Here is a 13,243-nt window from a genome sequence, read left to right on the forward strand (position 1 = left end):
TTACCCTTCAAAAATATAAATAATTAGTAAATCTGAAGATGAATGGGTTTTATTGTGAATTTGTTTCCTTTCCTCCTTTCTCCTTTGACCTTACAAACATAAAAGCTTTATTATCAATATTTATTCTTCATGGAAGTCAAAGAAACCATAAGCAGAGCCCCATCATACGATTTGAAAATTACATTTATGGAAAAAATGCAAAGCAGAACCAGGCAGGGATGCTTTTTAAATGCAATATTTCATTTGCAAAAAGGTGATTTTTAAAGCCTGATTGCAGGTGCGGGCAGCAGATCCACAGGGCAGGAGGTGGATCTCTGAATATCTGCTGGGCAGAACTGTTTGTTTCACACAGGTCGTACATAGTTAGCAGGAAGCATGCCCCGCTGCCCAGTGCGCTGGTTAAAGCCGAACACCCATCCCTCATCTATCGGCTCCACATCTAAGATCAGATCACCTTCCTGCAGAGAAAGCTCATCCGCTTCAGCTGCCATGTAGCTGTACATGGCCTGGTAGCGCTTCTGAATGAGCGGAAACACACACAGAGAAGAGATGAATGAACAGAACCAGTCAGACATGCAGACACACTGATATAGCAGATAAGAACATAAAGAGCACACAGTCTACCAGGATACATTTGAATTTAATTTCCCTACAGGAAAAATAAACAGAAGCAAATGTAATACATGGCAAGAAGTTTTAATATTAGTTCACTAGAGCTTGCTGTGTTTATAGTTAATCAAATCTAAAGTCTAAAACTGTGAGCATTCACACCTATGGTGAAAGATTAAAAACTACAGCTGTGTTTTATGAATTGATAGTATCCGGGATCTGTGTTATTGCTGCAGGAGACAAGAGAAAATTTAAAAAAGCTTGAAAAACATTTCACACAAATATAGGGTATGAGCCAAAGTGTGTAGACACCTTTCTTTACTATTAAAATGTGGGAGCACACTTGAAATGACGTGTATAGAAAATATAATTTTGTGCAACAGCTTGTGTTTCTTCTTGTGGCTTTTTTGGTCAACATATTACCCAGTCTACACAGTCACATCCATAAAAACCTGGTTTTCTATTCTGGTATAAAATAGATTTGGTTGAACTGGAAGCCAGGCCTTATCAATCAACATTCATAGTGAATCCCTGCAGATTCAACCTCTGGAGGAATCTCTCCAGATGATTGATGTACCCACAGAATGAGGCCCATCTTAAAAGAGAGCATGCACACAGGTGTAATGTATGTGTCCACATACTTTTGGGCATACGTTTGCTTATGTATTGTTCTTACCCCTCCACTGTGTGGTGCTACAGCAGCAGTACGCATTTGTCCAGCAGACTGACCAAAGTCACTGACAGGGTTGGATGGCTGGTCCTCATAGTCTAAACACACACACAGTTCATACACACATTTAAAGGGAAAACTGTTATAAAGTCCCTGTGTAAGGATCTGTCTCACCTTGCCTATTTTCCGGAGGAGGCGCGTCACTTCGAATCTTGCTCTTCTCAAATTCTTCATGGTACTTTATCTGCACACACATGCACACATGTTAAATCCACACGGGGGTGCTAAGCTTTCACATTTGACGGTTCAGCCTCAGCAAACCCTCCCACTGTGAGAAGCAGCTCACCATTTTAGGAGGTGCTGAGAGATGACGAGTGGATATTGCAGCCACAGACGCAGAGAGAGAAAGACCCACATCTATTTAGTGTCTGCTTTTATTTGTCTATTTTCAGTAGTTGCAGCCCACTTGCTCCTTTCAACCACTGTCACATTAGTTTCACTTGAGAGTGGCTCAAAAAGCCCCCACAGGCTCCCATGTTAAAAATGCTGACCTTTATATCATTAAATACCATGTTTATAGCCCAATACAGAGAACTGTTTTTTCCTTCATTAAATAAACAGCAAATTATTTTTAATTCATTCATTTGGATATAACAGGGAATCACTTTGATGTGCAGGTGTGCTTGTAGCCAAAAGCTGTCTTCAAGGTTTCACTTCCAATAACAGGGTTAGGGTTATAGTTAGGGTCCTCTGAACTGGACCGCTTTGCCATGTTTGTGCGTTTTGAAGCTTTTTTTAATGGCATTATCAAACTTGCTGCGCAGTTACCTGTACTAACAGCATGTCCTAGAAGCTTCTTTTGGTGCGTCTTACACTTATCAATAATTATGTTTCTCTCCACTGGTTGCAAAAGGAAGTTGCAAATGCAGTCGTACACTTCAGTTTATCTTTGTGGTTAGTAAAGACGTGTGACGACCCCTGACTCTTGTTTTCAACCTTTTCACATTTGTCTTGATGCACGTTCAATCATCTAGTTAAGGAAATCTCAAAAAACGTTGATTATGTTCATCTGGATGTAGCGTTTTCAGTGGGAGAAACGTTTTAGATGAACAGAATCAACTATTTTAGGTTTTCTCATTTGTTTTGATGTCGCTGGTGGGCAGAGGAGGGTTTGTGATGGCCAGCTGTTCCCAGGCTATAAATCTAGAGCTGGCAATCTCTTTTTCCCTCCTGCTCCTTGTGACCATCACACCCTAGATAGCACTTGTTTTTGCACACACACATACATTCACTTGCTTACATGTCCTCACTCATCTACACCCTACGTCACTGAGGCCATTGATTTGCAAATGTCAATAGTTTCTATTTCAGTTGTTTAATTAGGTTTAATAAATAATGTTTATATTGGCAAGCGGTGTGTCAACCTTTTTGCCATGGCCTTATGAGCCAAGTTGTGACACTTGTCTAATATGTTTATAGTCTCAATCGCTAATTTGACATATTATTTAATAAAACAATGTGTTTACGCTGTCAATTATGTTGGCATTCAGACTAATACTGATGACAGATCACTGTCATATGTCATGGAGATCTACCCCTCACTGATTAAAAAAATAAATAAACCAACATAGCTACGCCAAAAATATTCAAGTTGAGGCTTTAAAACAGAATTTCACTAATGACCTAGTGACATCACTGGCTGAGCTTTTATATGCAGTAAATTGTATTTGCCTTTTTTGGTCTAACTGTCTGAAAGCAACTTATTTTTAAAAACTGCTTTTTTCAGCGTTTTCCAACAGAAGCTGCTGGTGATGGGGTATTCAGTGACACAAAGCAACTCAAAGATTCTTGAACTTTATATGTGTTGAACTTATTCTGTTGTTAGTTTGGTATGTTGCTTGTGCAACATACAGTATGTCCCCCAAGAATAAAAACAACTCTGGGTCTAGTACTTAGAGGAAACTGGATGTTGCTTAAGGAAGAGAAGGAGCAGCCTCCTGTGACCTCAAGAAACCTCGAGAGGAGTAAACAGAAACAGGAATTTGTGGGAATAAAACTGGAGGAAAGGGATTGTTTTTAAAGTGGGAAGTGAGGGTGGAGAAATGAGAAAAAGACTCATACTAATACCAGTGGACAAAAATAATAGATTGCCCCTTTGACACACAGCTTATCACCCATGATTCCTTTCTACAACTAGTGCTCTCATGAGAGAGGAAGAGAAAGTTTGTGTGTATGTGTGTGTGGATAGCGGTTCCCTTTGTGTCCACAGCTGAGAGACTTTGACCATATAGGGCAGCTGTTCCTCAGTGGATGGAGAGAAATGCCTGAAATGTGCCTGTGTGTCTCTGCAGGGTTGTACTCTTGACATCTTTTGCTGCTCTTTGCAGCAACATGTTCTCTGCTTTGTATGCTGAAGCCATCAGCAAATCTACAATCCTGATCTGGACTTTCTCGTTTTCTTCTTTGAAAACTAAAATGCCTTTTTTAACATCTGCAGACTTGCTGCTTGCATCTGTCTATGACATCCTTCTGGAACTGAAAAATGTTGCCATAGTGAGATGCATACCAGATGTTTGACAGTCAAGGCCAAACATCCAGCAGTTTTCCCTTATTTTTGCAAGTGAAGAGCAAACTGAAGATACAAAAGTTCTATTAGAAGATATTGAAGGAGTCTGACAACATGACTGCACTTACGTTACTGATCTGATCCTGTGTCTTCTTCACTCTCTGCATCTCTGGAGTATCGACCACCACACTGAAACCTTTCCCCTTGTTCTTCTCAAACTCCTCCTTGTAAAGGGCCTGCAAATTTCAGAGTTATTTTAGAAGAATAACTTGAAGTTTAAAGAAAAAACTGCTTTCTTGGTAAAAATTATTCTAAAAAAATTAACTCCACTCTCTTTGTGTATCAGGACTGAGCTGTATCTGTTATTAAAATCCAACCGAATGCCTTTTTTTTTTTTTTTTGAAAAGATGGAGATACCACTTGAAATTACTATGACTAAAAAATATGTAGCAATGCTGTGCTTCCTTTCTTTTGCATCAATCTTGGTTGCATTGTAGCCCAGGTACAATAACATCTGTGTGTACTGACTTTCCTTATTGCTATAAGGTTTAACTGCAAAGGTCTATATCTTTCCTTTTGGCCTTACAGACTTAGAGCTGTTATTGACTAGATTTTATGAGGACGGTTTAAAGCAGTTAATATGAAGCCGCTAACAGTCGTTAACTGTTGGGTCTGTCCCCCAAATTCCTCTTCAAGCATGTATAAGGTTGACTAGTGAACACTTTCTCTGTGAAAACAGTGGAAAAACGAATCTGCAGCTCTTAGGGGGTAATGTTATTGATATTAAGAGGCCTAATGGTTAAACTAAGCCAACTGGCTGGTGGTTCATTATTAGCATACGGACATGAGAGTGTTGTCAATCTTTTTATCTGCCTCTGACCAAGAAAGTGAATGGTCACATTCCCAACAATGATCCAATATTTCTTTAAACATTAAACAAGTTAAATGACACAAGTGGAAGGAAACAGTTAGCTTTGTTACATATCGAATGCATGCATTGTTTTATCTTTGACATCAGCTAAAGCCACGGAAGTCGAGTTTTAAAATGAAGCCGCATTCAGTTACACTGTGCATCGTTTTACTGTTACAACGATCTGTTATTACAGCAACAAAAAATCCAATCCTGCAGCCCGTCTACCATGCACACTAAAAGAAAATAGTTCTTTTCATGGCTTCTTTGCAGCCTGAAGTGGAAAATCTAAGACATTTTGCAAATGCTTACATTTTAGTGAAGCTTGTAAACTAAGCAGATATCTCTTTAGAACTTTTCATCTATGCTTTTATTATTTTGCAAGGCACACCTGCCTAACTTCCTGGGATTATTATTATTTTTCATTTCATCTCAAATGTAGCACAACCTGAATGCAGCACTGAATCAAAGCCAACAAAGGAGATTAACAAAGACTTTTACATGTAAAGAATAAGATGGTATGGAAGCCCATGCAGACATGCAGACATGCAGATAGCAAAGCCGCATCACAACCTTCAATAATGTTTTAAAGAAGGAGGGAAAAAAAGAAGGAAGATCATTTGTTATAATTGGAGAGGTAATGGATAAATGGAGATGTTATCGGAGAATTCGATTCTTGGTGGTCTTTAAGGTGGACCGAGCATACGTTACTGATCTGGTCCTGTGTCTTCTTCACTCTCTGCATCTCTGGAGTGTCAGCCACGGCGCTGAAACCTTTCCCCTTGTTCTTTTCAAACTCCTCCTTATAGAGCGCCTGTAAATTTTCATTCATCAGTCTTTATTGTTCATTTTAATGTTTTTAACTTAGACAAAGGAGCTTAGGGCAATGCTTTGGCTTAAATTCTCAATTCTAAAGGGTTATACTTGCTAAAATGATCATGTTAAACACTTTTACTGCATTTTAATCAAAAATATACAAAAACTGATTCATGCAGGGCTTTAAATGGCCTTTTGGTGAGAGTTTTTGAAGCTTAAAACCTCAAGGAAACACTTGCAAACTTATTCCATGCCTGCATGTTTATTTGAAAGTAAATCTGAGATCCCCGCGAACTCACGCAGACATGCAAACATAAGTGAGTCATGATGTTGCTATGAGGAATATGCCTCCTCGGTAAGAGAGCTTGACTGCAGAGACTTTTATGGTTATAAACAATGAACTGGGCTGGTTTGATGAGTAAAGCGCAGAACGGGAGGGGTGGTGGTGTAAATTTGATCATGCTGTTATAACAGCCGTGTTGAAATGAAACGACAGATTAAATTGCTAACCAAAAATACAGCCGCTCTTGGCGTGTTTGTCCTGTTTCATCAGGTGCTTGTTTATTTAGAGACTAACTGTTCAAAGAGACAGCTTAAAAGGAATCTAGTGGAATAAAAAATAAAAGACAGTCACATTTTTTATAGGACTCAATCCTTTGAAAAAATAGAAAACCAGAAAAACTCAGTACAGCCTTACTGTGTCCATATGAATTAAGAGTGTAAGTTGCAGCCAAGTGCTGCTAATCAAATACACTTAATTAACTGATCGTCAAAAAGTTTCCGCACTTCCCGGGGGTGGATTTCCCAGCAAATTCCCCCCAAATTAGACTGTGCTCAGAGAAATAAAAAAAGAAAACAAGAGTTATATATCAGAGCCTACACACCTCAGTAAACATGTTAAATAATAAAATTCATAACAGCAAAATTAGAAAAAAGGTGAAACATTTTTTTGCTTGTTTGGAAGAGTTGGTTAGACAAAGCCTCTACATGGCAGTAGACAATATACCAAATAAACTTAATGTATCGCAAATTTTTCCCACTATGATGGTTAAAATGGCTTTATCATAACCATCCAGTATAAATGGCTATGGCAATATTAAGCTGTCTGCACGTAATTCAGTTTTTTCTCCCACACGCTGCGACTGCATCATCAATCTCCCCTCCCAACAGGTACATTTCCTCTTATCACTCAGCCCTACTTGGCATTATGGTTTAGGTTTGCAAAGCTGCATCTGAACGAACTGCAAGACTTTTGTAACAATGTGCTTTTGACAGAGGAGAACAAAGTGGAAATGGAGCCATAAAGAACAGCAAACCAAACAAGCACCACATATACCTTACACATCATGAGGTTTTGCAACCACAGGACCTGGGCAGTCACTGAGTCGACCATGAACTCTGTATACCAGAGTATTCTAGAGTCAAAAGTGAGGCCATGTGGCTGACAGCTAAAGCTTAGTCAACATTTGGTCATGCAATAGGACAATGATTGCAAGCACAGCAGCAAATCTACAAAAGAAGGGAATGACCCAGTCAAGGTTACACTTCAGCCCAGGTGAATTGTTGTGATGGGGACCTTAAAAGAGCTGTGCATAAGTGAATGCTCACAAACCTCAGTGAACTGGGCAGATGTAGGTCACAGTGCCTCTCATCAAACAGATGTGCTAATATTTACCATGAATGTTTTTGATTTATTACCACATGTTGACACAGAAACACTTGAAAATAGCAAGGCGATGACAAAGGAAACAGAGTAGCAGCACTGAAAGTCAATACTGTTTGATGCATTTATAGATGACATCAATGAAGCTACAAAAATATCAAATGGTTTCATGTACCTTAATACACGTGTAATGGTTTCTGCTGTGTTACTGCAACCTTTAAGATTTTTTCAGCCATTATAAGACCTTTGCATTGTTTATTGCATTGTAAAAGTTACATTTAAAACTGTGTCCTCTCTTTTCAGAAACAGTTTATGTATTAAATAATTCACAAAATTCACATTTTTCACTTGGATGATTTTTCTTGGCAATGCAGATTAGCGTTCTGCATACCTACGCAATTGGTTTAGCTTAACTGCTGACATTATGAATGGGGGTAGGGGTCGAGGACCATCCAAAAAGCTAACTGTGCCCCCTCAGCTATATTCATTTTACATATTTATATGTAAAATCCAGTCATACAGTTCGGTAATTAAGAAGTGAAACACCCACATTGCTGTTAATTTATTGTAATAACAACCAAGCTCATGTTAATGATTCTGTGAATAGCACCTTAGTGCATCTGCAGTAAACACTTTAGTATGACCAAGGAGGACACTGATTTTGGAGCATATGGGCCTATGCAAGTCAGACTTTGACAAGTACCCCTCACTTTTCTTAAGAACTGAAAAAATACCATTCACCAGCTTATGCATTTTTTTTAAAGCACTTGAAAATTTCAAAACAAATGTGCAAGTGTGCATGAATACTTTGCTATAGAAACCATTTCCTGATAAACAGGAAACGTGAACTGATAAAAGGTTATGCTGTGTTCAGTTAACTAAATTTAACTATTCTCTGCAAATTTCGATATTCTGTCTAACAAATACAGGTCTGCACGGGTCTTGCAGAAATGCAGTCGTGAGTGGATTGCCTAACTTTTTTCATCCTTTTAAAAGGGAAGAGAAGCTTCACCTCAAAATGCTGAGTGGCAAGATGATCCCTAAAGTTTAATCTGTGAAGGAATCTCTTTAATTTTGCGTGACGTGCAGGACTTATCTCTTTGATCAGGTTAGAACATGTTGGCATGAACAGTGTGATTAGATTAGAGCTTAAGAACAGGGATGGCAGGGAAAAGGAGGCCGGTACCACATCAGAGGCTAAAAGGAGACTGGATCTGAGAGTATTTTTAAAAATGCTCTCAAACCTCTGATCATTTACAAGAGTTCCTGACGAAACGCATTTGAACTTCACGAATGTCAGATTGGCTCATGTTGTAAAAGTAGAGTCTCAAAATGAAGCTACCATGTCCTTACTTAAGTAACTCATCAAAGGGTACCTTTGATTTAATCAAAGGAATCCAATTGTCATGAGAGCAGAGCCAAGATCTGCGTCCTGATCTCCTGCTCTGATACCGAGCTGAGTGAAGGAGATATATATATAGAACTTTTCCACCAATGGGTTGCTGTTGCCAGTGCTTAACCTAGAAAAAGCTCCACTTATTTCCACCTTTAAAAAGACTGATGCTGGTGCCAAAAAAGCTGACATCAGCACAGCTCCAAACAATTGCTGCCACCAAAGTTGGAATCACTGCTCTCAGTGACAGTGTGAGGGCCATGGCGGAAAATTCAGGGCTAATTTTAATAAAACATGAGCCAAAGCAACTTCTTTTAAAATGCCCAGCTTTTACAGTGTAACATTTAGTTCCCTGGCATATCTGGTTATCAAAGACACCAAAGCAGAACTGTTATTTCTCGCACCACCTTCAACACTGTGATGACGGAAAAGAGGCAATCAGGACTGACAGATATGTAACACCAAGCGATGTTGCTGCAGTGAGCTTGCAAACAGTATCTCCTTTCTCTGCTGGTCAAGACCAAGATGTAAATGATGGCAGAGATAGGCCTGAACTGCTAAAGTCTCACCTGACTATTAAGCATGCTCTGTTGTTTGAGACGCAGATTCTCGGGGGTGTCGGTCACTATGGTGAAGGAGGTTTTGGGGTAATGCCTGAAAAAAAAAAAACAGAAGGGAAGAAATTAGATAAATGAAGATTCACATCATGCATTCATCCACCCATCTATCCAGTTAAGCAGCAAGACCATGATTAGATTGATTGGTGTTAACCAAAGTCCTACAACATAACAGCAATCTTCTATGAAATCCAGCCCAACAATATGATTGGCTGATAGAGTTTTTCCGTACATTTTAGTTCAGGTTTTGCTGAATGTCTTCTTCCTATGGATGTTCAATGGCTTTATGCTTGGCTGCTTTGTTTTTTGCAATATTTGATTTTCAGGAGAAGCAAACTGTTGTCAAACTGAATTGAATGAACTGATTAATTTGTTCATTCTGCAAATAATTTGTGCCTTATAATATTATGTAAAGAGCACAATAGATGAACCCGGGTTGCTGTTTAATAACAGTCGGACAGCAAATTTCTAATCTCACGTCAATCTTTAGGAATGACTGGAATCACATGATTCAATCTGTCTGCTCACACTTCTCTTTTCCATCACTTCCACATGCTGCCTGCAGCTTCTCCTGCTCAACTGCTTCAGAATTTAACTTCTGCTCATGTGGTAGATTTGTTAATGATGAAACAACCAAACCTGTTCAATCACCTTGCACAGATAATAGAAAAAAAGGCCGTAGTAAATAATTCCTATAATGCTACGTATTATAATTTTGTGGCTATAGTTGCGTAATGAACTGATTTTGATTGACGCTAATGTTACTTAATAACAAGCAGTAACCTAAAGGAGCTGAAAAAGTGAAACGTCAAAAACTAGTGTCTCTAAAGGCCATTTTATTCTGGCTCCAAAAGTGACTCCCATGTTAAAATGTCCAAATTCAGCAATAAACTTACAATATTCGCCTTTTATGATTACTGTACAGTGGATTTTTTTCCCCAAGAAATCACTCATTTGGATTTTGTTGAGGCCTAAAGTAGTTGAGCCCTTTGACTGACAGGTGTGCCAACACCTAGCCCATAGCTGATACTGTAGGCCTCACCTCCAGTAATCGGCATTACTGAACTGTACTTCTGGACCTCGTGTGTTAATGCAAACTCATAATATCTGACTTATAATATGGCATGCTGCAAAGCACAGCCTGTCCAAGAAATCTGTGCTTCAAATTCAGTGAATGAAATTCTATAATTTATTAGTCAGTTACTTGGCACTAGTTAGCACACACAGTGTCTGTGTGGATCACCTCTACAGTGTAAGGATGCAGCTTTCTTCCTTGGTCTCTTGTGTTCTGGGGGCCTCTGGATGTCTGGAGATTTGATCTCCTCCATACCTGCTTCATGCCCTGGAGGACGGGGCTGTGGCCCCCCCCACACCCTCTAGCAGATCATTACATGAAGGAACCTTTTAAAAAAACAAGCGCGTCCATGCTCACAGGTGTACACACGGGTGATCACACCCACAAACTACACTCTTTTTGGCTCCTACCTCAAAGCACACTGTGTTCTGTTGATCTTATGTGCTGCACAATAATGTTTAATATTTAGTATTTACTGTCATATTCCCATATATCATTGTGATGTTGTTTATTCTATTACTCTTGTTCTCTTCTGCTTGTTTTCTTTTTTCTTTCTCAGCAGGTGATCCAGGTGATCGATATATGTATTTTTTTTTCTTTTTCTTTTTTTTCTGCCCGTTCTGTTGGTTTTTGTCTTTTGCCCTTCTCCCCCGTCCCTCTTCTCAGCTGTTTCTCTTTCCCTCTTTCTTTCTCCCCTTCTTTCCCCCAGTCAAGTCTGTCCCGTATTCAGTAAGTGAAAATAAAATAAACAATAAAAGGTGAATCAAATGGACCATTACGGCAAGGCTGGGATGGTCAATTTGGTAAAGTAAATCCGTTGGGCATCTTTCTTTGCCTTTAGACAACAATTCTGATGGCAAAAGAGCCAAACGGGACAGGCGCAAAAAAAAAAAAAAAGGATGCAGCTTTCTGAACAAGCTTGCTAGCGTTTCCTCATAACTTAGCACTTGACTCTTTCATCCAAATAAGGCTGGCTCAAAAAAAAGCAAGCAAACAAACAAAAAAACCACCACGTCTACGTCTGAAATGCTAATGCTGAGGCTTCAGAGGAAAGGTAACCACATCTTTTATATTTTAGATACGGTTTTGTTTCTTTCAAATATACTGCAAGCTCTTAACAAAGAGTCAGATGCTATCCAGCTATTTTAAGTGTTTGTTTTAGTCATCATGGTGGTGCATGCTGTGAACGCTCACATAGTGCAGTAAGGTTTCTTCTCAAAGCCTTTGTAGTTCGTCATGCTCAAGGCCATCTTGCAGACCTCACAGCTGAAACAACCTTTGTGCCAATACTAGGAAAAAAGAGAAGAAATAAAGTCTGAAGTATTAAACTTAGAAGAAAATGCATTTCCATCGACACAAATTTAGATCTGTATTAACCTTTTTTGACAGAACACTGTGGAAATCTTGTTCACTCTTACTGGCTGATTGAATTAAATGGTTTTTCATTTGAAAAAATAAAACTTTTTTCTCTCTCTTTCTCTCTCTGAGCGGGGAAATCCCTTGACTCCTCTACATAAGGCCACAGCTGTCCTACTAATCTGTTTCTATTTCTCCCATCGCTTCACTAAAAGATTTCCAATAAGAAATGGTTCAAATGGAAAATGACTGTGAGAAATAATGCTGTGAAATTAGGTGCATTTTTAAACCTATGCACTATGCATATAAACTTTCCCATAAATATATTTTTTGCATTATTAAATAAAAGTCCTGCAGGAAGCCATTTTTCCCAAAAGAAATCAGGAATTGATAACATCTCTGTAACTCAGGTCACTTTGCTTTGATTAAGTCCTTAAATTGATTAGATCATCTTGATTATAAATAATATTCATCTGATTCCACTAAAATGATCAGAGTACATCTATTTGAGAAACCACAGATACATAGATTATTATTGATTATGTAAGATATAAATTTTTTAACATTTGGAAATTTCTAGTTGATTTTTATGTGTATTATCTAGACTTCCATTTTGCATGTTTTTTTTGGCTTGGTTGTGACTGTACAAAATATGCACCCAGTTAAAGCATCACATGAGATATGACTGCATAAAAATATTTTTAAAACTGTAGAATAAAAAAGAACTTTTGCAAGTGGACAAAACTATTTTAAATTTAAAATATCTATAATAAAATTGAAAGTATAAGTTAGTCTTGAAACTCACCTGATAAATCTTTGCATACATTAGAGTAAATCACATTAAGGTCAGTGGATGGGCTTAAACTTGTTTCACCTTACCTTATCAAGGCAGTTTATTTTTTCTGTTGGGTAAACTGGTTTATTGCATCTCCCACAGGGCGGATTCATGATTGCAGAAAAAACAAAAACAAGTTTACTAGTCCAAAAGTTCAGGAGTAAAGGACCTGTAATGGGCAGCTGGTACTCGAACCGTCCTCCCGCTTTCTCGCAGGCATTTCAGTTAATATGACCCCAAGGCGAGGAGGAGTCAACTGTGCAGCACGGAGACCTCATGTTGCCTTTACGGGTCGTCGGACATAGCAATTTTACTTCTGGTGTTTAAGTAATTAATACGAGATGGTCGTCAAATGTGATTCTATATGATATTTTTAGTAACTTAAAATGAATTAACAACAAAACAAACGAAACCATTGCGCATCATTCAGCGGCCTCTTTAGCTTGTCCAAATATGTTTTGTAAATTACAGGGTTTTCGCATGCCTTGAAGGCAGCATCAGCAGCGTTGAGGAGAAGTGAGGTTGATAACCTTAAAAGGAGTAACAACATAGACTAATCCAAATGTACTGTAATAACGCTTTTAAATAAATAAGGTCGACTCTAAACATAAATTTATCGCGGTAAGCTCTAAATATCTACATTTATACAACAACAGGGTTACAACTTTTTATTTTTAAAAAAAACCCATACACAGCACTAACACAAAAATTTAACCAGTAAAGAAAACAAAGA

At 38.4% G+C, this 13,243-nt stretch overlaps 1 protein-coding gene across 2 annotated transcripts; it reads right to left on the bottom strand.

Annotated features, from left to right (window-relative positions):
* Nucleotides 1–77: 77 nt before the first annotated feature.
* On the bottom strand, nt 78–12,720 carry LOC146627044 (LIM and SH3 domain protein 1-like). 2 transcript variants are annotated; one of them, XM_085361007.1, is made up of 8 exons: nt 12,555–12,720; nt 11,514–11,608; nt 9,197–9,281; nt 5,462–5,569; nt 3,974–4,081; nt 1,454–1,523; nt 1,286–1,377; nt 78–518 (listed from the first exon to the last, which is right to left on the bottom strand). In XM_085361007.1, the coding sequence occupies exons 1-8, from the start codon at nt 12,621–12,623 to the stop codon at nt 345–347; spliced, it is 801 nt and encodes a 266-aa protein (XP_085217133.1). In that variant the 5' UTR covers nt 12,624–12,720; the 3' UTR covers nt 78–344. The 2 variants fall into 2 exon arrangements, with proteins under 2 accessions (XP_085217133.1, XP_085217134.1); XM_085361008.1 differs by lacking the exon at nt 5,462–5,569.
* Nucleotides 12,721–13,243: the final 523 nt, after the last annotated feature.

This window comes from Diplotaxodon limnothrissa, linkage group LG8 (assembly GCF_057381915.1).
Source record: "Diplotaxodon limnothrissa isolate DT_005_m linkage group LG8, D_limnothrissa_male_GT1.1, whole genome shotgun sequence".
Taxonomy (NCBI): domain Eukaryota; kingdom Metazoa; phylum Chordata; class Actinopteri; order Cichliformes; family Cichlidae; genus Diplotaxodon; species Diplotaxodon limnothrissa.